At 37.2% G+C, this 23,448-nt stretch overlaps 3 protein-coding genes across 4 annotated transcripts in view; 2 read left to right on the top strand and 1 right to left on the bottom strand.

The window, feature by feature from the left end:
- The window catches only part of LOC117904602, a 31,989-nt gene extending 18,055 nt beyond the window's left edge, over positions 1 to 13,934 (top strand). The window contains exons 12-20 of the mRNA XM_034817288.1: positions 5,160 to 5,296; positions 6,534 to 6,604; positions 6,711 to 6,764; positions 8,097 to 8,239; positions 9,259 to 9,399; positions 11,189 to 11,422; positions 11,636 to 11,695; positions 13,045 to 13,305; positions 13,539 to 13,934. Coding sequence (XP_034673179.1) covers positions 5,160 to 5,296; positions 6,534 to 6,604; positions 6,711 to 6,764; positions 8,097 to 8,239; positions 9,259 to 9,399; positions 11,189 to 11,422; positions 11,636 to 11,695; positions 13,045 to 13,305; positions 13,539 to 13,667 — 1,230 coding nt within the window. The 3' untranslated portion in view covers positions 13,668 to 13,934. The remainder of the gene's footprint in view (positions 1 to 5,159; positions 5,297 to 6,533; positions 6,605 to 6,710; positions 6,765 to 8,096; positions 8,240 to 9,258; positions 9,400 to 11,188; positions 11,423 to 11,635; positions 11,696 to 13,044; positions 13,306 to 13,538) is intronic.
- A 1,390-nt stretch (positions 13,935 to 15,324) lies between these two features.
- LOC117904604 (peptidyl-prolyl cis-trans isomerase NIMA-interacting 4) lies at positions 15,325 to 18,630 on the top strand. 2 transcript variants are annotated; one of them, XM_034817290.1, is made up of 5 exons: positions 15,325 to 15,425; positions 17,250 to 17,400; positions 17,488 to 17,597; positions 18,124 to 18,266; positions 18,385 to 18,630. In XM_034817290.1, exons 2-5 carry the CDS (start codon positions 17,262 to 17,264, stop codon positions 18,425 to 18,427), a joined length of 435 nt encoding a protein of 144 aa, XP_034673181.1. In that variant the 5' UTR covers positions 15,325 to 15,425; positions 17,250 to 17,261; the 3' UTR covers positions 18,428 to 18,630. The 2 variants fall into 2 exon arrangements, with proteins under 2 accessions (XP_034673181.1, XP_034673182.1); XM_034817291.1 differs by lacking the exon at positions 15,325 to 15,425 and adding an exon at positions 15,494 to 15,577.
- Positions 18,631 to 19,153: 523 nt separating this feature from the next.
- On the bottom strand, positions 19,154 to 23,328 carry LOC117904603 (galactoside 2-alpha-L-fucosyltransferase-like). Its single transcript, XM_034817289.1, has 2 exons — positions 22,894 to 23,328; positions 19,154 to 20,821 (listed from the first exon to the last, which is right to left on the bottom strand). The coding sequence occupies exons 1-2, from the start codon at positions 23,135 to 23,137 to the stop codon at positions 19,350 to 19,352; spliced, it is 1,716 nt and encodes a 571-aa protein (XP_034673180.1). The 5' UTR covers positions 23,138 to 23,328; the 3' UTR covers positions 19,154 to 19,349.
- Positions 23,329 to 23,448: the final 120 nt, after the last annotated feature.

Here is a 23,448-nt window from a genome sequence, read left to right as displayed (position 1 = left end):
CCACTATCTTCAGTCTGTTAGCTAGCACTTTAGCCAATAACTTGTACAGCCCCCCCAGAAGACTAATGGGTCTAAAGTCTCCAAGGTCCTCAGCCCCACTTTTCTTGGGAATCAACACCAAGAAAGTATTGTTAAGGCTCTTGAGGAAAGAGCTATGTTCATAGAATTCCTTGAACATTTCTAGAATCTCCTCCTTGATAAACTCCCAACAGCTTTGCCAAAAGGCCAGAGTAAAGCCATCCGGGCCAGGGGCTTTATCCCTATTCATCTCCATTAGGGCTGCATGGATTTCATCCTCTGAAAAGGGCCTCTCCAGATTCTCAGCCTCTTGATGGCTGATCTGTTCAAGCTGAATTCCCCCAATATCCGCCTTCCACCCCGTATCTTCTGAGAGAAAATTTTTAAACGCATTAGCTATTCCTTCCCTAATTTCCTGCTCCTCTAGAAGCCATTCCCCATTGATCTTAATTCTCTCCAGAGAATTATTCCTACGGTGAGCACTTGCCATACGATGAAAGAACCCCGTGTTTCTATCCCCCTCCTTTAGCCATATTTCCCTTGAAAGCTGTCTCCAGTGAGTTTCCTCCATCATCACCCATTTTCTGTAATTTTCTTTAGCCTCTTTCTTCAGCTCTGTTTCCTCCACAGTCAGAACTCTCTCCTCTTCCTCCCTATCCCAGAATTCCACCTGCTGCAAGGCTTCAGATTTGTTGCTCTCCAGCTTACCGAAGACTTCCCTATTCCAGACTTTCAATTTTTTTTTTATTTCCTTCATCTTAGTAGCCAACTTGTAACTAGCACTGCCCCTTACATCAATTCCTTGCCACCAGCTACGCACCAGCTCTTTGAATCCCTCAGCCTTAAGCCACATGTTTTCGAATCTGAATGGAGTCGGCCCACGTCTTATCCCACCCCCCACTAACATTATTGGGAAATGATCAGATACCGGACGGGGCAGTCTACATTGATTAATCCCACTGAACTGGTCTAACCAGCACGGAGTCACCAGGAACCTGTCCAAACGCGCCCAGGTCTGATTATTCTGGCCCCCATTCCAAGTACATTCTCCCCCCTGAAGAGGAAGATCCACCAGCCCAAGATCATTCACAGTTTTAGCAAATTTCCTCATTGCTGCGCTAATTCTCCTTTGTCTGCTCCTTTCCCTCGGAAACAAAGTAATATTAAAATCCCCCCCTAAACACCAGGGGTCTTCCCACAACCCTCTAATTGCCCCAAACTCTTCCCATAACGCATCCCTTTCCACTTTAGAGAATGGACCATAAACTCCCGTAAACACCCAGACAATCCCATTTTCTATGTTCCGGAATCTGCAAGATAACGTAAACTGTCCCTCCTCCCAATCTATAATGTCCAAAGTCCTCTTGTCCCAACATATAAAAATTCCTCCCGAAGCCCCCTCCGCATTCACAGCTTTCCAATCTAGGAATCTCCCAGAGCCTAAACTTCTCGCTATACTGTTCATCATAATTTGCATTTTTGTCTCCTGAATACAAATTAGGTCCACCCTCTGATTTCTTATAAACGTCTTTATCACTTTTCTTTTGGAGCTATGATTTGCTCCTCTCACATTCCAGCTCAGAATTTTCACCTTCATTGGACAATCACAATTTGACGCCCTTTGCCCTGTACCGAGCCTTTCTGTTTCATCCCCCCCTCATAATTTATGGAGCATTCCAATCTTCTTAGCTCCCTTTCAAATTTAGACTTTTCCAGTAGCTCTTTGCTATGAATTTTCTCCCTTCTTTTTCTGATTTTGGTCAAAAAATTCAATATTTCCTTCTCCAACCCCTCCGTGGGGAATCCCAGGAACTGGCTGAACCTCGCCAAGCCACTCTCTTCCCATTTGCCCTCCAACTCCCTTCCCTCAACTTGACCATCATATATGTCCCCAACCCCATCCATCCCCCTGCCTTTATCACTACTGTTTTTGGATGGTCCCAATTCCTTGCATCCATTCATCCTTTCATTACTAGCCTCATACACTGTAAGCCACATTGAATTATCAGTCCGAACTGCCTCACCCAAATCCCCAGAATGATCGAAAAACTCCCCCTCCGGAGTCCGATAAAAAATAAAAGAGTTGAGATGAGAATCCCCTAAAACCCTTTTCCCCCAAGAACTAGACCCCATTCCATACCTCATTGCTTCCTCTTCGAGCGCCCTATCCGTCTCTGTCAGCCTGACCCCACCTTGAAGCTTCCTTGTGTGGTCAGACTCCCTCGCAACGAAAGGCTCTGGTGCAGGAGGATGACTGGGGACGAGACGCTGCAGCAGGGAGTCCATCTCCACTTGGGCTACTGATGATTTTGGGCCCTCCTTTAAATTACCACCTGGATTGGGCTGTTGGGAGCAACCCTTTGAACCACTTGGGCCTTCGTTTGACGGACGGACTAAAGGCGAAGCTGGGCCTTTTGCGTAGCAGCCCACATCTTCCACTCTAAGTGACGGGCCTGCCTCTGGGCCATAATCACTTACAACCACACCTTTCCTTTTCAAGTCCATGGGCTCGCTCAACTTTGGGCCCTCACATGGACTTACAGAGTTTCCATTAGAAGCCCAGGTTCGTGATGTCGGACTCAGATCAAGGCTGACCTCAACCCGACCCGGCCCCGGCCCCTGCACATCCATCCCATCGACTGATAGGTTCTGCACCTCGGGCCTCACGCTCACCCACTCTTTCGTCACTCGCTGCCCCGCGCGTGACATCTCCTCACCCCTAACCTCAGGGCTAACTTCGTTTTTGCGTTTTCTCCTTATCACCGGCCAACACTCCCACCATAAGGACACCGCGTAAGTCTCCTCCTCAGCTTCGATCTCCAGAACACTCGGTCTAAAATCTCCTTTCAATCTCACCAAGATTCTGGCCCATTGGAGTTCCCCCATCAGCTTCGTCTGTTCATCGACTGCGATGAACCCTCCACATTCGTCCCCCACTTTCTTCAATATCTCTGGGCTCCAAAACGAGATTGGAAGCCCAACTAACCTCACCCAGGCTTCCTTTCTCTCTTCCTCCTCTGCCCAACATCCATTCCTTGGATTCCAATATTCCAGCCTTACCTGGCTTCCTTCCATCGCACGATGCCCAAAGGAAACAACGCGTCTGACCTTCTCCAATTTTTCAAATTCTAGCAACACTCTTTCCTTATCCAGCTTAGCCAGCCCTAAACTGCCTTTGAGATTCCACGACTTTGCCCAGGTTTGCCCCAACTTCGCAAGGTCTCTTCTCCCCCTAACCTATCTTTCCACCTCGCCACAGCACAATGATTCAATTTCTGTAAAAGTCCTATGGATTCCTCCCTTTTCGCCTTCACTGCAACTACATTTGGGGTACCCGACATTGATCGTTTCACCATTGCTGCAAACGAGCTTCCCCCACCAGCCTTCTCTGCAACCTTTTCTTTCTGGTTAGTTGGTTTTTTACCGAGAAGCCCTACCATCTGATTAAGCTTCTCCGCCATGGTCATCCACCCCTTTTTATCCCTTCTACCTCTCGGGATGAAAATGCAGAACCTCTTCCCCTCTATATCGGAGACCCCTAGCCGTATAAACCCCCCCGCTTTGTTCATCCCTCGAATCATAGCATACGTTCTCCCCTGCTCTTTCCATTCCCTTCTCCATCTTGCTTCTTTCTCGTCCTTAATACAGAGATTCAACCCTTCTAAGAAAAACCCTATGCTATCCGAACCCAATTGGACCCATGATGACACCCCTCCCTTCTTCTCCACAATAAAACCTTGGATTTTTCCTCTTCTACCCTCCACGACAATCTCGAACTCCTTGGATTCCACTGAGAAGCTGCACTCCTTTCTTCAGTGTTTATAAAAATCATTAAAAGATGCATAAATGAACTCTATAGTTTTTGCAACTTTTACATTGTTAACATAAAATCCTTAGGGAAATCTAGCTAGATAAACTCTTTGTCATTTTGAAAACTCTTTTAACTATGAATGACACTAAACAAAGGTGGTTTTCATTTGGAAAGATTCTTCATCTAATTTATAAAATAATAAAACCGATTTAGATTTAGACACCTGCATAATTTTAGGTGCTTAAGTAAAAATGAAATGCATAATCTTAGTGTACCAACAACCTTACAAAGAGATCATAAAGAATAGGTCTTGATTGATCTTCTCTTTAAGGTCTTCTCCGTCTTGATTTTTCCTTTGGCTTGATGTAATCTTTGTGATTGTCACTTCGAAAATCATCTTATCTAAAGACACTTAAAGATAAATCATTAGTTTCAAACCTTGATTTGTTATCATCAAAATCGAAATTAACCAAACCTTGGTTTTACAAGGATAAACAATAAGGAAATTCTCAAAAACTGTTGCTTTCTGAAGTTTCTTTTCCTTTTTCCATTTTTTTTTTCTGGAAATCAATTGGAATGGAAATTTAACAGCCTCACAACATGAACTTGATTTTACTATTTCAGTTTTTCATTAAAGCAGTTTTTGACTTAGCTTCTTTTCTTGTCCACTGAGATGTTCTGATCTCATGGTGCACTTCTTTTATCATGTTAGTTCCCTAATGATTTTGGCACATAGCTTCAGGATTCACCATACCTTTCTCTGAACCTGGTCTGGTTTACTTGAACAATTAATAACATGTAATAAATGAAGCAAAGTTCAATTTCCATGTCTTACTGATGATCTTAACTCATCCACATAAAGCTTGCTTGATTGAATATATCGTTTGCAAGAACAAAGACTGTGTTCTAAGTTTCCATGTTTTCAAACGTTTTCTTGTATTCTATGCAGTATTAATCCACAAAAATACCATATTAAAAATTACAATGGCATTTTTAGCTTTAGCTATTTCCATCTATAGCTCATATTTGCTTTGGAATTTTTTTATTCTTCCATGTTTTCAGACTTCTTTTTCGTTTTGTTTAAGTTTATGGCACATCAATTTGTATCAACAATTGCAAGTTATATATATCCTATTTTAATAGGATGGTCAATATCAATAACTTAAAAAATAGTAAAAACATGTCTCTCTTGAAATGCTTATGTTTTTAGTGAAGTCTTTTAATAATCACTTTTGAGCACTCTTTAACTGCAGCATTATTCCTTAATTTTTATTTGCTATCTAGTGATGTACTTGTCATAATATTTACGTTTATTAATTCTAAAATATAGGTGAAAGTCATAGTCTTCTCAAGAACTGGGCAACGGGCTACTCCTTTCTTGCGCCAAGCTGCTAAGAATTATTGGGCTCATGCTTCCTTTGCATTTGTACTATGGCAAGAAGAGGATTCTTCAGTTTGGTGGAATACGTATGTGGATATACTATCTTTCTATTCTTGCAGTATGCGTTCATGAAAATTTATTATGCTCTTTTACTTTCATTGAATGTCTTTATCTGGTTGGGTTCTAATATGGGAACCAAAGCCAACAAGCTTCATCCCAACTATATGGGATTGCCTCAATGGAAGTAAATATGAACCACAAGGTTTGAGATTATTTTATGGTGGGTTCTTCACCTGCTGTCAAGGCAAAAATTTGATTCAAAATCCCTTGGAGGACAGTTGGTGGTAGGAGAGGGCCCTGCTGTGAACGTTGGTTGAGACCATTGTTGGATAGGGAAACCTGCCCTATTTAGTTCTATCACAATACTGTAGATAATTGTTTATCATTAATACTCAACTACAATATTTGATAATAATTAATTGGTGTCAATCTTTTCTTTAAAAGGACAACTGTTTCAACACTTATATGATTCTCAGCAAATCACTTAAGCGGTGATTAGAACCTAATATGCCCTGTGCATCAGGAGCTCAGGTTTACAGTAATGGTATAAATGAATGGTTTTTTGGCATTGATTTAAGTTCAATTTCTTTTCTTTGAGTAATTCACTTCAAAAGAGTGAAAAAAAATTTAGGCAAAGTGGATGTTTATCATATTATGCTAATTTTTAGCTGAGTCTGACTTATGGACTCATTAGTTGGTGGAGCCTAAATCGTACAATAAATATGCCATGTCAAATGCTAGATATACAACGTGTGTGACAAAACAGAGGGTAATGCAAAAAAATAAGGGGAACGGCGTTCTTAGCTATTCTTTCTCCACCCACCACCCCACACCCTCTTTTTTCCTCTCTCTCTATATCTCTGAAGCATCTCAAGTTAGTGACAATGTGTGTTGCAAGGACATGATACTTCATATAGTCAAATACTTATTACTCTATGGTGCTATCATAATTATTGGATAAAATCAATTAATATTTATGATAAACCTAATCTTGTCCATTTTTCATCTATTTTGAATCTGGCTAAAGGATGTATCTTATTTTATTCAATGGGGTTTTCTATCCCACAAATAAGGCCTTCATGGTGTTTAATTTCAGGTTGAAGGCTCCCCCACCATTCCCAGTAAAAAATAATGAAGTGAAAAAATGAGTGGGTCTAGATTTTCTGTCTTTAATCACTCAAACTGGAATCTCAACCACAAATGTTATGAGAATTGAAATATTTTATAGTTGTACCCTTGAAAAAGTTATATTATTGACAACAGGTTTGAGGTGGAATCTGCACCTGCTATTGTATTTTTGAAAGATCCAGGTGTCAAACCTGTTGTGCACCATGGTATGTGCTTTGCTTGATTTGCGTTCTCTCTTGTTGCTTCAAAAAATATTGTGATGCAAGTTCTGTTGCTTCATGGGCCAAGCTAATGAATGTATGTTGTGTGCAGGATTTTTCAATAATTCATGGTTTGTAAATATCATGGAACAGAATAAACAACAAGGTATAATATAGTAATAATTTTTTGTTGCTTTTAGTTCATCCATCTAAAAGCTGGTTATCATTAATTAATTTTTCCTTATCATGCTTCATGAATGAGTACTGGTGTTAGATGGTTCAAGCATAAAATGTTTCTTTATAACTACAAGTCAGATTATTTTTTTGTGTTGAAAATGAGATGAAAAAATCTTAAGGGATCATTGTGGATTGTTTGAATAAAGACTGAAAAACAAAGGAATATGTATTTACTTTGCTTCTGCTTGTTTTTCTTTTTCTTTTCTTTCCATGGGATATATTTTTTTTTCCTTATTTTTTTCTCCATCTTGGGATCGAGCTGAACTCTCACTCATTGCCACCCAACCATTTGCCACTTGGGCCAGGTCTCAAGGGCTACTGTCCTTCTGTTCCTAAAGGCATTCACATGGATATAGACCTAATTTTGATAATTTCCAAGGTTTTTTTTTTGGCTGGGAGAGATTTGCAATACTGCCTGCTGGGGGACACAATTGTGTAATGACAAAAGGTAACTTGTTAATTTTCTTAAAGAAATACCAAGAACTAGGAAAAGGATTGTGATCTTGGTCTCGATACCAACAGATAACATGAAAACAAATTACGAACCCAAAAAAGATAGACACCTAAAAAATTGAAAACCTAAAAATAAAAATAAGAAATCTTAAAAATAAGAAAATTAGAAAAAATAAATAAAGAAAACCTATTTTCATGGCAAACAGGCCCAAAGCTGCATCAGGAGGGCGGGAGGGAGGATGTTTGGAATGTAATGGAAAAAATAGGCAAAAGAGAAGAAAAAGGTGTAAACAAAAGTTGTAGAATGAGGAAAAGCCAATAAAATTCTCTGTATATATTTATATATATATATATATATATATATATAACCTTGTTGTTTTACTTATTCAATAATTTTGGATTTCTTTAAAGTTCTGACATTTTTTATGGAAAGTTAGTGTAGCTAGTGTTTGCCTTGAAGTTTGTAGTTATCTTCTAGTCATGGGATATTGAATAAATAAGGTTCTAATCAAATTTATTGTGCAGTGAGATCTCCAGAGGCATGTAATATTCATTATCCGTTGTTGATTATTGCAGTTACCATATGGATGCTAAGCCTCCATCTGATGCTTGTTATACAAAAGTTTTTATAATTGACAGTTTCAATCTATGAGACGATATACCTCACTCACTTAGTAGCTGTTTATTTGTTTCTGTAATATTTAAAACAAGATTGATTCTTGGTGATACTCTACCAAGTTTTTGCTGAGCCTACTTATTTTATACATTTATAGGGACACTTTTGATCTCTTATGCCTTGTGTTTTCAGAGCTTCCCCAGTTGCGGAGTATAACATCGATGGAGCTGGGCTGTGATGCCCGAGGCTATTCTCGTGCTGGATATGATACCATGACTTGGTATTGTGTTATTCTTGCAGGAAGGCTAAGCCTGGAACTTAACAAAATGCGTGAAGTAAGCTTCTTTCCCCTGATGTTATTTAATGGTTTAAGCTCTAGATGGTAGATTTTTCCTTTTATGTTGGAATCATTTACTTCTATGTTGCCTTGACACTGAATCCAATGAGAATTAGTGATGTAGGACAACCCTAGGATGGTTGCCTACACTCAAGGGTAGGTGGGCTAGGGTTTTATTTTTAGGGTGTAAGGAGAGGAACAAGGAATAAATTTTATGGTAAAGAAAATAATAAGATAAGAAACAGAGAGAAAGAAGAAACAATGAAGAAAAGATGGAAAACCTTAGAGTCTCACTAAGACCTTCTAGGAGTCTCACTAAGACCTTCTAGGAGTCTCACCTAAAAGAAAATCAATGGAGTCTCACCATTGAGGGTTGCAACCTTGCAATGAAAGAAAGTATAATATTATTCATCAAATTCATTCATTTGATTTACATCGATTAACCTATTTATAGGCTTCTCTAAGAAATTCAAAGTCTACTAGAACTCTAATAACCTATTATGATTCTAATTCTAATTATAATATACAAAGTCTACTAAGACTCTAATAACCTATCATGACTTAAATTTTAATTATATTATAACTCAACTAGCTAATCCTAATTAGACTCCAACAAATATTAATCCTAATTTAATTCTAAGTAATATTAATCCTACTTTAATTACAACTAATACTAATTCCCTTTCTTGATATATATCTTGAAGATTCATCCTCATCAATCAGTCTCTCTACTTTTGCCTTGACAACGAATCCAATGAGGATCGGTCTCTACTTTTTCATGGCATTGTAGATGCAGACAAATATTTAAGTGAAACCATCCAAAAAAAAAGTAGTGAAAAAAATGGAAGAAAGCAAAAGATGGGACATTTTAATGAAATATGAACTTAAAATGAATAGAAAATTTATGCATTCCACATTTATAAGTAAAATAATATGGAATAAATTCATTTATGTGCTGTCAAAATTTTCATATATTATTCAAGCCTAGCAGGCAGAGTGAATTAATTATGGTGACAGACCATGCGCAGGGTCCAGCAAATACTATCAAGTGCTGCTGAGTTAAATGGAGCTGATAAACACCAACCATCGGAACCATCAGCAATTGCTCTAAAAGACAAGAGATTGACATTTACTTGGCTGGATGGGGAAGCCCAAAAGGTAAGTTTATTTATTTATTTTTCTTTTTTATCAAGCGTGTTATGATGCTTCAATTAAGTTGTATTTTGGACTCATATACTTAGCTCCAGTCCATAATACTTACTCCGATCATGCATGTGATGCTATGTTTTGGGGGTACTCAGCTTGATTGTTCAGTCTAAAGGCCAAACTTATTTAGGACCAAAAGTGCGAGCAGGTGCCATATAGTTTACCTAGTTGATGGCATCCCATTGCAAAAGTCATGCCCAAGTTGGGGAAACCATGTATTTCCACCATTTTATAAACCACCATGACATTTGAAGGCATCGAAATGCTGTCAAATATGTTCAGCTATGGTTCCATCGTAGTTTGATTTTAATTACTTTGTCACTATTTGATGAAACATTCTTTATCACCTTCATCTGTCTAGTGCCCAGGTTATATACCCATTGCTGCTCCAGTTTCCTGAAAGATTATATATAAAGAAAACGAAGAGGATAAGAAAAATGGAAAAGATATATTACCTTATAGTTTTCCATTTGTATTTGCCTTTTCTGGCACCAACCAACATTTTCTATTTAATTAAGTAATTTGGATTTCATCATCAATTATTTATATGGTCTGATTGGTGAACATGGGCCAGACAACAGTGAAGTTTCATCTTACGAACATATCAATATGGAATATGATTTTTTATTTGAAAATGGTGAAAAAAATATTCATCTAGTCAAGCTAGTGTGGTTGGGATAGTATTTTATTTAGTGTTCTTATTGGTTTGTTTCTTCTTCCAATGTACTATACAAAACAATTCTTAGTTCATTAGAGATATGAAGAAATAATTAGAGTACTAAATCATGCAACACTGTTCCTCTGATACACTTATATACAATCTCTTAATGTTTTGGTCTAAATTTTCAAGAACATGCATAATTTGGTATGCTAATATTATTTATGTGTAATGGTCAACTTTTCTCTCCCTCTCTCTCCATCTCTCTGTCTCTACATAAATATGTTTTTATGGATTTGGTGATATTATAGGATTAAAAAAAATGACATGCAGACACACAAACCTGGAAGGGAAAAGTCTAGTGTCTTAATATCTTCCGTCTAATACTATATTTTCTGAATGGTCATGTGCATTGTGTGTTAATCCATATATAGCTGACAGCTTGGGCTACTATTTTTTTTTTTTTTTCTCTATTAGCCATTCATCCACCCATAGGCATTGTATACATCCACTGGTTAACTACTGAACAATCCGGGATTAGCCATTATGGTTACAAATATTATGCCAACATTTGGAGGTGTAACTTCGCATTAAGATTTAGCCCATTTTTGGTTGTCAATTGGTGACAACCTATGAAGCAAGCTATAATCATGAAGTCCAGTGTGATGCAGAACCCTGTATCCTGGCATAGCAGGTGTGGGACTTAGTGTTAACAAGTAAGGACCTGAGAATCTGTTAAGGCACCAGGGTGTAGCATATGGAAATATATACCATGTATTAATTCCACTTGCACTCAAAAACAGCAAGAGGACTGTTTAAGAACATAAGGCAGCATTGAGTGCATAAATTTTTAGCTTTTTTGGATGGGATTATGAATGTAGATGAGGAAGACTTTAGGACTAGCAGTCTACCTATATTTCATGTAGTTAAAATGATAATATCATTCCAAGCGTCATATTCTGTAGAAGCATCATAACAATTTTCTTTTGAAGTGCAGAGATATAGATAATTTGAATTCCATTTTCTTTGACTCGTGATGATGTGCTATTCTGTTAGGCACTGACAGTATCTCTTTTTATGCAGCAATATTGCTTCTTCTATATTCATTCTGAGGATAGCTATGATACTTGTGGACCGAGGAGGGATGTGGCTGATGTACCACAGTTATTTATTGTACGTTACAAAAGAAATGCAACTGTAGACGATTTGAAGGTTGAGAGGAGGCCAAAAGGCATATGGAATCCATTTCAGGAGGAGGATGTGGATCCTGCATCACAGCTTGTGGCAAGGTACAATGGTTCAGGTGAAATTCCAGAGGTATGGATATCTCCCAGCTGTGCATGCTGTTTTTTACCTTTGCAGATTCCTACTTTATGACTAACTGCTTATGATCACCTCAGTTTTATATATGGCCGATTCCTTCTTTATGACTAATTGCTTATGATCACCTCAGTTATATATACAGATTCAGTTGATAACCTAGCACATTATTCTTATCAGTCTCCCCATGTTGATGTACTCTGTTTGCAGATTATTAAATGGATCTCACAGATAATCAAGGATGGTGACTCCAGGGATCTCCCCCTTTTTGTAAGCTACATTTGTAACTCTATAAGCAGGCTCTCTATATATTTTTTCTGCTAGACAACCAATTTTCCTAAAAAGTTTGAACTTTTTAGATTTGGGTCCACAATGTATAGAATGCGCTCCAACACCCTCTATCATAGTTAGCCTCTTTTTGGGCTTAATAAAATGGAGAAATAAATATATAGTGAGGTTCGAACACATGACCTTCTATTAAATGAGACTCTGATACCATGTTAGACAATCGATTTTCCTAAAGTTAAGCTTATAGGATTTGGGTCCACAATGTATATCATACTATTTAACACCCACCGTCACGTGCAACCTCATACCTACACATGGAGATATACATGGGCATGTAGGTAAAAACCACAATTAGCTTCTTTTGGGCTTTTTAATAAATTAGGGAAGTGAATATGCAGTGAGGTTCGAACACAACCTCTCATCAAAGGAGACTGTGATATCATGTTAGACAATCAATTTTCATAAAAGCTTATGCTCATAAGATTTGAATCATGCACTCCAACACCCTCTATCATAGTTAGCCTCTTTTGGGCTTTAATAAAGTGGACAAACAAATATATGGTGAGGTTCGAACATATGATCTCTCATCAAACGAGACTGATATGCATTGTGGGACCAAATTCTATTAGCTAAAGCTTTTAAAAAAACCCCTCATTTGGCAGGAGGTAATGTGTTCTTACCTTATCATATATTTATTTGTCCACTTTATTAAGCTTAAAAAGAGGCTATCTCTGATAGAGGCTGTTGAAGTGCATGATATACATTATCATCATTATTAATGTTGATAAAAATATTTTTTTATTGATTTAAACTGGAGACTTGTTTTGAACTTTGACCATGAGTTATTTTGTACCATAAAAGAAACAAATCATTATCATCATGCATTGTTAGCATTAAGAGTGATCAATTACCCCATACATCTGAAGGATTGGTCTCAACTTCAGAGGAAGAACTGGTAATCAATTGACCATGCTACCCACTGTGCATTTGCATGTCTCCTTATACCTATCCTTGTATTTTATTGGCCTTAGTTAAAGCATCTTAGCCTTTAAAATCTTGTTTTTAAATGTTATATCATTCCTATTGAGTGGCATCCAAAATATTTGACTAATTGCAACAAAATTGTGGATTGTATTGTATTGTAAATGGCAACCATAGAATGGTGATGGAAGGTGGCTACTATTTGAACATACACTGGTTCTATTTTATTGTAAATTTTAGAATGTAAAAGCTCTGGGGTTCAGGAGATTTTCTCTTCTCAGGCTTTTTAGTTTCTTTTCCCTTTTTCTTTTTCAAGATAAGAACATTTTTTTGATCCTTTTTGAATGCAGAGAACAAAAACTCCTCAGCTTGTTCCTGAGGATGTGGATCCTATCTGGTCAAAAGGTGCCCAAAGCATTCTCTCCACAAGCAAGGGGTTGAAATACAGGATCAAAAGCATCATAAGTGGAATGAATGATCGCCTGGGAGATCCAAGGATTGGACCTATGTTGCTTTTGGGATCACTAATGTCTTTTGCTAGCATTTGGCTAAAGAGGAGTCAAGCAACACATCAAAGCCGATTAGATCAGCCTAGTCAGCCAAGTAACATGGTAGGTGATGGCTTAGGGCATTTGCCTACACTGGTTTCTAAACTACTTAATTCAGAAAAAAAAAGGTGTTGTTTCTCTTTCCAGCACCTGTCCTCAAACATGCACGTTGATCATACAGAGAGTACCTGTTCTAGGCTACCAGGCTAATGAAGAAAGTACATTTATTACGTGCGGTGTGCATTTTATTCTCCTTCCTGTTATATCTACTAACAAGATGTCATGTTTCTTTTCAGGATGAAGATCGAAAAACTCGGCGAAACCGCAAAACAACTGTGTCAAGCCAAGATCGACCTACATCCATCACTGACATGGAACCAAAAGATGCGTACCAGGCGCCACTATCAGATTCAGACTCTGATTAGCAGATGCTGCCTTGAAGGAATAGATGTTTTTAACCTCATGAACAGAATCTAGAGGTCGTCAAACCAAAGATGATGCTTAATTATCAGGAGTCCAGATTTAACTTATTAATAAACATGTCCATTGAGTGGCAAACTAACCGGAAATTATCAAATGGGGTTATGTAATTTTGTAGCCATACAATACAAAGTACATATTTAAGTACACTGTTTTTACTCAAGAGTTTTCAATGAATCAATAATTAATAGCTTGGCTTGTTTCCCTCTTTCTATACCATCTTAGACTGCCTCTGTTTCCCCTTCCTGGAACTTCTCTAATACCTCTGTCCGCTGCATAATATATATCTGATTGCTATACCATTAATTGCAGGGTTGACGACTCCATATTGGCCTCATCCTATAGTGCTACTACCCACTGGATTTCTCTTGATTGAAACACAGCCACTTGAATGGTATGAAAAACCGTGAAGTTGGTGCCCTGCTTTTCAGTGATGTCTCTTTTCATGCCGTCTAATTTTTTGAATGCTGGCCAAAACCTTTTTATGGTTCCGACTGAAATGAGTATCCATTGATATCACCTGAAGCAGTGTATGTCGCATGCGGGTGGAATGTCCTTGTTGAAAGAATTGCAGACCCATCAGGCAATAAATTATTTTTCGTGTATTTTATGACCACAAATAATGTATTTTTTAGTATAACTTCTATTCTTAATTTGAATATTGACTTGGAAATTGCTTGAAAATATCACTTATCAATTGTAGCATAGGGTTGTAACTACTAATTAATTAAGTAAATGAATATTATAAATTTACATATCTAAGTATTTAGAGTATGTTTGGATTTTAGGAAGTATTTCAAGTATTTTTAATACTTGAAAGATAACAATTTTCAAGTGTTAAAAAGATTAGAAACACTTCCTAAAATCACTATCAAACGCACTCTTATTCGTAAAAGTATTAAAATTCTAATTAAACGAATGTGACTTATAATTTTTATTTAGTAGATATATGTTGATTGATAAAAAGATTTAAGGAAATGGATGTTAAACTTATACAACGCTTATTAACATAACCATAATTATCACAAACCTATATTTACTAATTTGATTTTAATCAAAATTTAGAAGAATAAGCTTAAGGTTTGAATTGGGTTGAACCTTGGGTTGTGTTAGATTTAAGCAAATGAGTTTAATGTATGAGATATTTGTCGACTCAATCCAACCTATTTGAGTTGTCCTCGTATATGTGATGGGATAAAAAATCTTAGTCACTAGAGTGAAAGGCTCTTAGTTTCTCCAACAACTTCTTTATTGATAATTATAAAGTAATAATCACTGAATCAAATTGTTGTGGAATAATGGTCAAGTTTCTTATTATTATGTTAGAACTTGTTTTAGTTAATGTTAGTAATGTTACTAATCTCACATAAAATTGTTTATTATAATTTATACCTTTGATATTATACCTCACATAAAACTGATTTGAAGAACAATTGGTAACCAAATCTATTTTCATGTGTTTTTATTTTTAGAAACAAAAGAATATTGTTGTGACTTGTGAGTAATTCCCCAACATGGCCTAAAGTTGAATATTTATTTGAGGGAGAAAAATGAGATTTTCCGAAATAATAAACATGTTTAAAAGGGTAAATTCGTAAATGTATCAAAAAGACCCCATATCAAGTTCAAGGTTAAGCCTCCAGAAGAGATCATATCACTGCTGGCTCTCAATTGTGTTGTTGGAGGCGGTCATCAAATCCAAGGTAAAACATCGAAACCCACTTCTCCCTTTTGCATCAGAACTAACACACCCTTTTTCTCTCCCGTTCCATGTATGCTGTTTCACTGTATTCGGAATCGTTCTTTTTGGGTTTTGTTCTTCTGGATGAATGCTGCATATAATCCTAATCTAACGGTACAAGCTTTCGGTTTTGATTTTATCGAGTCATGGTTTTCCTAATTTTAATTTTTGTGTCTGGGTATAACCGTATAAGTGGATTTTGATTATGGAGGAATGATGATCAGGATGATGAGACTCATGCAATTTGTGTGTGTGTGTGTTTTTAAATCTGTTTTTATCTGTTAGTAGGATGAATGATTTCAGAGTTTGGTTTATTTATTGCGTTTAGGGTAAACTTCAGGGTTTTGGGGACAGTCGCTTAGATGAAGCGTGGCAAAAGTGAACGACATCTGAGGGTTTGGGAATTATTAGGCGCAGGGGTGGGAAGTATGGGGAATTTTTTGGAAGAAATTTAAGTAGGAATTTGAGGATGAGCGAAGCCATATATATTATGAAAGAATTCTATATTTTGATGTTAAAGTCCTGGGAATATTTTAGCAATTCTTTGCAACATCTGGGTTTGTGAATAATTTGAAAATATGGGTTAGTTTCACTTGGTCTTCCCTGAGGTTTGGCTCGCATATACTTAGCCCACTAGTTTGAAATTTCCTCAAATACCTCCTCTATCCTTCTTATTTTTATTTTTCATTCATCTCCTTTGATTCAAAATAAGAGTTATTTGATGAAATTTTAAACTCATAGCAGCTAAGTGTAGTAGCCCAAACTTGAGGGAAGGTGAGTGAAATTTACCCTTGGAAGTATTGAAGTTGTGTTTGGTTTTGAGGAAAATTTGAAAGAAAATGCTAGGTACAGAAAATAGGGAGGAAAAGTTGAAGGAAAGAAAAAATCAAAGAAAGTAAAGAAATATATTTGATGTCAATAAATTATTCAAATATGTTGCAAACTTATTGCACTTATTTTAACTCTTCTATAAAAAAGATCAAAATAATTTGAAAATGTATAAGCTTTTAACTAATTTTAATATTTGATTTCTTTCATATTTTTCATAGAAAAATCAAACATGAGAAAATCATTTTTCTTAATATGTTTTTTTCTTAGTATTTTCCTGGAATTAAACATAGCATGAGTTTCCTAATGTAAATTTGGTTTTTGTTTGTTTAATGAAAAGAGTGCGTATAATTTCAAAAATGTGAAATAATTGAATAATTGGCTATAACTTTTTGATGACCCATTTTGATGGTCTTCTGTTTGCCAAGAAAATCAATTACACTAGATTTTATTTTCAGGTAAACAGGGTGGAAAAGAAATGCGTTCATCTTAATGGATGAGGTTGACATGATTGAGATTATAATATACTAATAGTACTAAAAAGCTCAATGCAGCAAAGCTTTAATCCCAATTAGTTAGGGTTCGTGATACCAACCCTTTTTTCGTGCTGACATTTTTTAATTAAAATTATTAGTCTGCTAAACCTCATTATCTCTCTTTATCCCCCTCCCTCTACCACCTGTTTTGGGCAGTTTGTGACACCAATCCCTTTTGTGTGCTAATACTTTTTGATAAAAGTTCTTGGTCTGCTAAACATCATTATTTCTCCCTCTCCTCTCCCACAACTCTTGTCTTGGTAAGTTCTGGTGGCCCTACATGTACTATAACCCCTAGAAATTTCCTTCATTTACTGTACTTTGTGATTGCAGTGGTGTTAACTAGTTTCCATCAAGCCACTGTTTATGGTTTTAAGCTTTGGGTAATGCTTCTTGAATATCAACATGCTTTTATAATCTAGGTTTGTAACATTATGGGGAAGGACTCAAAGGCAAAAGAAGGGAAGGGAAAGGGAAAGCAGGCAGCTAGTGGAGGTGACGAGAATGCTTCCAAGGGGAAGGGGAAAGCTGGGAAGTCTGCTGATGGGCTCGGCACTTGCACATATGTCAAAGGTCTCCTCATCTGCATTTTAGTTGGAATTGTTAATTTAAGTATTTGATCTTCATGTTGATTGTTCTGGCCTTTCAATTCCCTTCCAGCAAGACATATATTATGTGAGAAGCAAGGCAAAATTAATGAAGCATACAAGAAGCTACAAGATGGCTGGCTTAGTAATGGAGACAAGGTTCCACCAGCTGAGTTTGCTAAGGTAAATTCCTAACATCCTATCCTTCCATTTTTTATATTTTTCCCTTCATAAAAGGAATTGAAGTTGGCAGGCTGCTTTGATATATTTGACTTGGATCCATCTCATTCAATAATTTTGATTTCAAGTTAATCTCCACTTAAATAACTGTTGATTCTCTTTCTCTCTCTCTCTCTCTCTATATATATATATATATAGAGAGAGAGAGAGAGAGACAGAGACAGAGAATATTCCTTGGTGTCTAGTGAGTTGATGTGATGAGTTCCAAATATAAAATAAGTACAGTGTTCTTGGTGTTGAATGCTGCCCTGAAACAAGTGTATACCTTCCACGTGAATTTAAATCTAGTAAAATGATGAATAATTGGACATACCAAATACAAATTTACCAGTTTAGAGGCCATAATTTAGCAGCTAAACCTTTGTGCATCTGCATACATCTCCATCTCATCACACTAACTGAAAAGAAGATAGAAAATTCTCTTCTTGGAGTTCCTGTGATAATTATTTTTCTTCCTTTGTTTTTTCAGCTAGCAGCAGAATATTCAGAATGTCCATCAGGGAAGAAGGGTGGTGACCTTGGATGGTTTCCGCGTGGCAAGATGGCTGGTCCATTTCAGGATGTTGCCTTCAGCACAGTTATTGGAGCCACCAGTGCACCATTCAAATCAACGTATGGATTCAAATTTGGGTGGTTTTTATGCTCGTTGAATTAATTCTGTATCTCTAGATTCTTAATACTACTCGGGTAGCTTCAACTAGCTAACCTTATTTTGCTTTTGATCATGCAGGCATGGATATCACATCATATTGTGCGAAGGGAGGAAGAATTGAGAGGAACCAGCATCCATGAAGCGTGTTTCAAACAGGGCTATAGAAATGAAACATTATGCGAATTTGCCTATTTAACAACCTGCATGTTGATGGCATAATGTATGGAATAATAGTGACTCAGTGATGCTTCCCGTAATAGTTTCTTGGCCATTTATCATCAAAGATGATGGAGTCTGAATTAATGTTATTTGCTCCTTTTTAATTCCGCCAGCTTTTGTGAAAAAAGGGAAAAAAATTTAATAAAAAAAGAAGAAAAAAAAATGGATGGTGAAATTTAAGATAATGCCACGTTTTCCTAATAGTTACAGAAAGAGCGTACAACATTAGCAAGTAAAGCCCGAGAAGAATTTTAGAAGATTTAGCTTTGGTTGTGCAGGAAATCCGTGACGAAAAAATGGACATGATTAAAGAATTTGTGTATTGCCCATTCTTTGTTTAATGGAGTTCAGCTTGTCTCTTGGTCTTTTCCTTCACTATTACTTGGAACCATGCTGAAGCAGAATCCAGTGGTTTCGTCCGGTGACATATCGGAGTAGAATTTTGTAAATGATCCAAGGTCTATTTCGTTAGCTCGTCAGGATGTGTGAGACGTGCTCTACAATTTACACAATAATTTGAAGGACAAGGTGGCCGCACCCTTGGAAAGCTTGTGTGATATGTGCATTACACATAGAGAACAGAAAGAGAGAGAGAGAGAGAGAGAAAGAGAGAGAGAGAGAGAGAGATTTGGTAAGAATCTTACACATCTCACTATGTCTGCAACAACTGATGCCTTTATCAACTAACAGTAACACTTCTAAATGATTTGCATGGGAAAACAGGGTATATATTCGAAAAATAATTGAATGACATTCCTTCAAACTAAACAACAAACTAGAACTCAGTGCTGTGATCAACCAGTTTAAGATCCCAGCTCATGTCCTCACAATGCCCCATGTTCCTGGCTGTCATCAACCAGTTTGAGACCCCAGCTCATGTCCTCACAATGCCTCACGTGAGGAACAAGTGCGCCTGTGTCAACCCCCTTCTTTGCCTTGCAGTCATAGAAGGGAGGGGCGTGGAAACAAGGCTCCATTGACATGGCTCGGCGACAAGGTGGATCTGGGGCGGTCTGATTTTCAGGCTTGTAGAGAATCCAAGGTTTTAATCCTCCAAGGCCCTGAGCCACATACCCAAAAGTTGACCATGAACTAGTGACCAACACATCAGTCAAGCTCAGTAGATACATTTCTGCCCATGCCTTCCTGTTGTGATTCTGCTTCTCAGTTTGTTGATATTCTTCATGACTTGGCTGATAAACGCCTATCACTTCCCCTGTCACAGTTGGGTGTTCCCAATACATGTTCCTTACTTTCTCAAAGTATCCAGCGCTCAAAGATGTCATGAGTACAGCTTTAGACTTCTGATGTCCATATGAACTAACGACAGGTTCCCTCATGTTGATTTCTGGCAGCAAATTCTCTGTCATGGTACAAGCTATGATCTGATCTAATACATGTTGGAATGGACCGATCCCAGTGTCGAAGACTCTGATCTGGATGCCTATTCTCTCATCTGCTTTAGCTAAATAAGCTTGATAGTACCTGGTGATAAGCCCCCATACAACATTCGTGGGGTGGAAGAGGTATCTGCCCAAGAAGTGGAAAACCGTTCCCTTTACTGGGAACAGGTTACTGAGTTCTTGCTCAAATGAAGGGATCAAGAAGAGAGATGGAACAAAGTAGTTATCAGTTTTGATAATTAACCAAGGGATTTGTTGGAGAAAAGATTGATCTTGATTGCAGAAGAACATCTTATCGTGATCATCATAATCATGGACTAGATGGAGATACACATAAGGTGGCAGGATCGACCAACTAGAATCTGTCAAAGTCTTATTCTTGAGCATTTTCCCATAACAAAATGGGGATTTCTGATCAAAGCTGTTAAACTGATTTTTAAGGGGAAAGTCCAAGGGGAGTAACCAGGAAACCTCGGGAAAAGGTTCACAGAAGAGATCAGGCATGTCAGCTCCAGGATCAACAAGTAGGACCCTGTTTGTGAGGATAGCATAAAGAAATGCCGAAGCTAGAGTTAGTATCCTGTTGCCTAAGCCACTGAATGATATCCATACCAAATAGTTGCAATCTGATTGCGCCATATGTTGGCCCAACTGGAGTTGTTTCAAGGTACGGTTGTAGGATTCTGTATAGGGTCCACATCGTTTATGAAGAGCTTCATAACTCCGTAACTTAGAGAGGAGGTAAGAAGAAGGTTTATGCAGTAGTTCTTTGCGATATAAGGCTGATTGGTACCTGCTGAGACAAGATCTTTCATTGAATCCAGCATCAAGAAGGCCGCCAAGCAGTTTATCTTTAGGTTCTGCGGCTGACCATGAGAGATTATCTTCTGCATCTGTGATTTGAGAAAAAGAAAAAAGGAGAAACAGGAAAAAAAACAGAACAAGAAGCTAATGATAACAGGAATAGCACTTCATAGAAAGTAGAAATAAGATGGATGGTATATCATGATCAATATGGTGTTTTAGTAAGATAATTTCTGGCAGCAGGAAAACCGTCTAACAATTAAGGTGGCATCTGCAAAAAAAAAAAATGTGATTCTTGATGATGACAACAAATTCAGAGAGAAATAGAAAACAATTTCTCAAGCAGCCACATTCATTCTCAGCCTTTTATTTTGCATCCATTTGTAAAATTTAATATAATTTAAACTAAATTGGAACTTCAAGAGCCATAAGAGGAAAAAGGTCTCTGATTCTGTACATTACAAGTACTCCATGACTTATATGCCAACTACCAACTTGATCGAAAAATATGCAGAAACAAACTGGAAGCAAAGCAGGATATCGATAAATAAGAGATGAAGAAACAAGTAGTGAAAATGTATCAAAGGAAATATTACTGAGTAAAGTATCTAGAAATCTGGTATAGTGAACAATAAATATTCAAATGATTTTTATATGTTTTGATAAATTATACATTTCCTTAGGTTTTAAAGGCAGCACTTGTCATGGGAAGCAAATGAACAAGCTGAGTGAGAAAAGAAGTATCTTATTATTTTCCTTGTGGATCTATTTTACAATGGCAGCCCACACATTTCATCAAAAGATGAAAGTAACTTCAGAAGCAGAACCAATCATGAAAACTATAGCAATTTATACTTCTGAAGAACAACTCAGCCTGATATTCCTGATTAAAATAATAATAATAAATTCAATAAAGATGCTATGAAATTTCTAATGAGCTCTGACATCAGAACTTTTTTACATTGTTTAAATTGATGGAGGGAGGTTTCAACTTAAAAACTAACATCAACGGAAATACAAAATTCAAAATTAATATCCATGAATGAAGTTCTGCAATAACTTTACTCGTACCAATATGAACTTAATAGTGGGAAAATTTTCAAGATAGTTCCATGGCAATGAAGCTTATGGTGCATACTGCTGGGAGCCAAGATACAACATACTAGAAAATGAGGTTAGTTGAAATAAGAATTTAATGATGAATGAGTGGAAATAATAAAATACAAAAAAAGTAGATCTGTTTTTAATGACATAAAGGAATCGTTTAGGGAGAAAATGTCTCATTTAAGATGGTTTCTTTTCATGCAACAAGTACCAACAATTGAACCACCAAGAAGATGTGATTTGATTTAAGTTGATGGGCAGGAAGGAATGCTAAGATGAATGTGGGTCCAAGTAGTGAAAAAAGGTTGTGGTTACTGACGGGCACTGCGTAGATATGAATGAGAAATGAATGCATTCACAAGGAGCTAGAGGTGGCACCAATTGTGTAAAACGCCCAAGATAGTTGCCTGAGATGGTCCACTCACATGCAATGTAAAGCAATGACTACACTAATAAAGTGGAGGGCTTTATTCAAGTATGAAGGCAAAGATCAAAGAGAACATGGATCAGAACAATCAGAAAGAATCCAATGCGCACCATCTAAAGAAGGTATGGACCTTAACTAAGCTGAAGGGAAAAAATGGATTCTTGCAGATAGATGGGATATGAGGCTTTGCTGGATTGAGTAGAAACTACTCTTAAAACAAATCAAATAGCCCAAGCACAAAGCAATTCGTGCACCATATTCAAGGACAAGATAAAACCAATTCTTAGGAGTTTGAAACCTTCTGTCATAGGAAATAGTGATTAACTTGTTCGTGGATAATAAAGATCATAATGAATGATTTGAAATGATATAGCACAACAACAGAAATCACTATAGGAAAAGCAACATTTTCATGTAAAAAAGTTCTATAGCAGAAACCAAATTCATAAAATCCAGACCAGAACTTCTTCAAGTAAAAACGTTGCATAGCAGAAACCCAATTCAAAAACCCCTACAAGATTCTAAATAATCTCATGATGACAGAGAGAGAAGCCAAAAACAAAAACAGTGGCAAATAACACATATATCAAAACCCAATAACCAATTTTTCCAAATGACAAGAAGGAGTACCTTTCCTAGGATTTACTTGAAGAAACTTAGTTTCTTCACTAGCCCAAACTCCATCAGATGGTGGGTCTCTAAGGACCACAGACACTGAAAACAGAACTGAAACAACCATCAAGCAAACGACCAAGATCCCCATCAATCTCATTGGATTCTGCTCACATTTCCTATCCAAGGGTCGAGAAACAGTGTGATGTTCCGGATCCGACAGCCTCAATTGTTCATCATCTGTGTTTCTTCTCAACCTCATCACGTGTGTAGAATCCACATCTGGTTGTTGCGCAGAAGCGGTTCGGCTCCACGATGCAGCAAATGGGTGGGTTAGAAATGGGTATTCGGATCTGAAATCGTTGAAAAAAAATTATCTGAGTGTTGCTGAGAAGCAGTTGCGGAAGAAGAAGAAGAAGAGTGGCTTAAGGTCTGTGATGGACCGATGGCGGCTAAAATGGTATGTGCTCGGTACGGATACAACTTATTACAATCACTTTTTTTCCTAACTCTCTACCCCCTTCCTTTCATTTTTTGGGAGAATTACTAGGAAAAAAAATTACTAAAAAGGGT

Source organism: Vitis riparia, chromosome 17, assembly GCF_004353265.1.
Source record: "Vitis riparia cultivar Riparia Gloire de Montpellier isolate 1030 chromosome 17, EGFV_Vit.rip_1.0, whole genome shotgun sequence".
Taxonomy (NCBI): domain Eukaryota; kingdom Viridiplantae; phylum Streptophyta; class Magnoliopsida; order Vitales; family Vitaceae; genus Vitis; species Vitis riparia.
The sequence above is the reverse complement of the archived record's forward strand: the minus strand, read 5'-3'. Positions and strand labels throughout refer to the sequence as shown.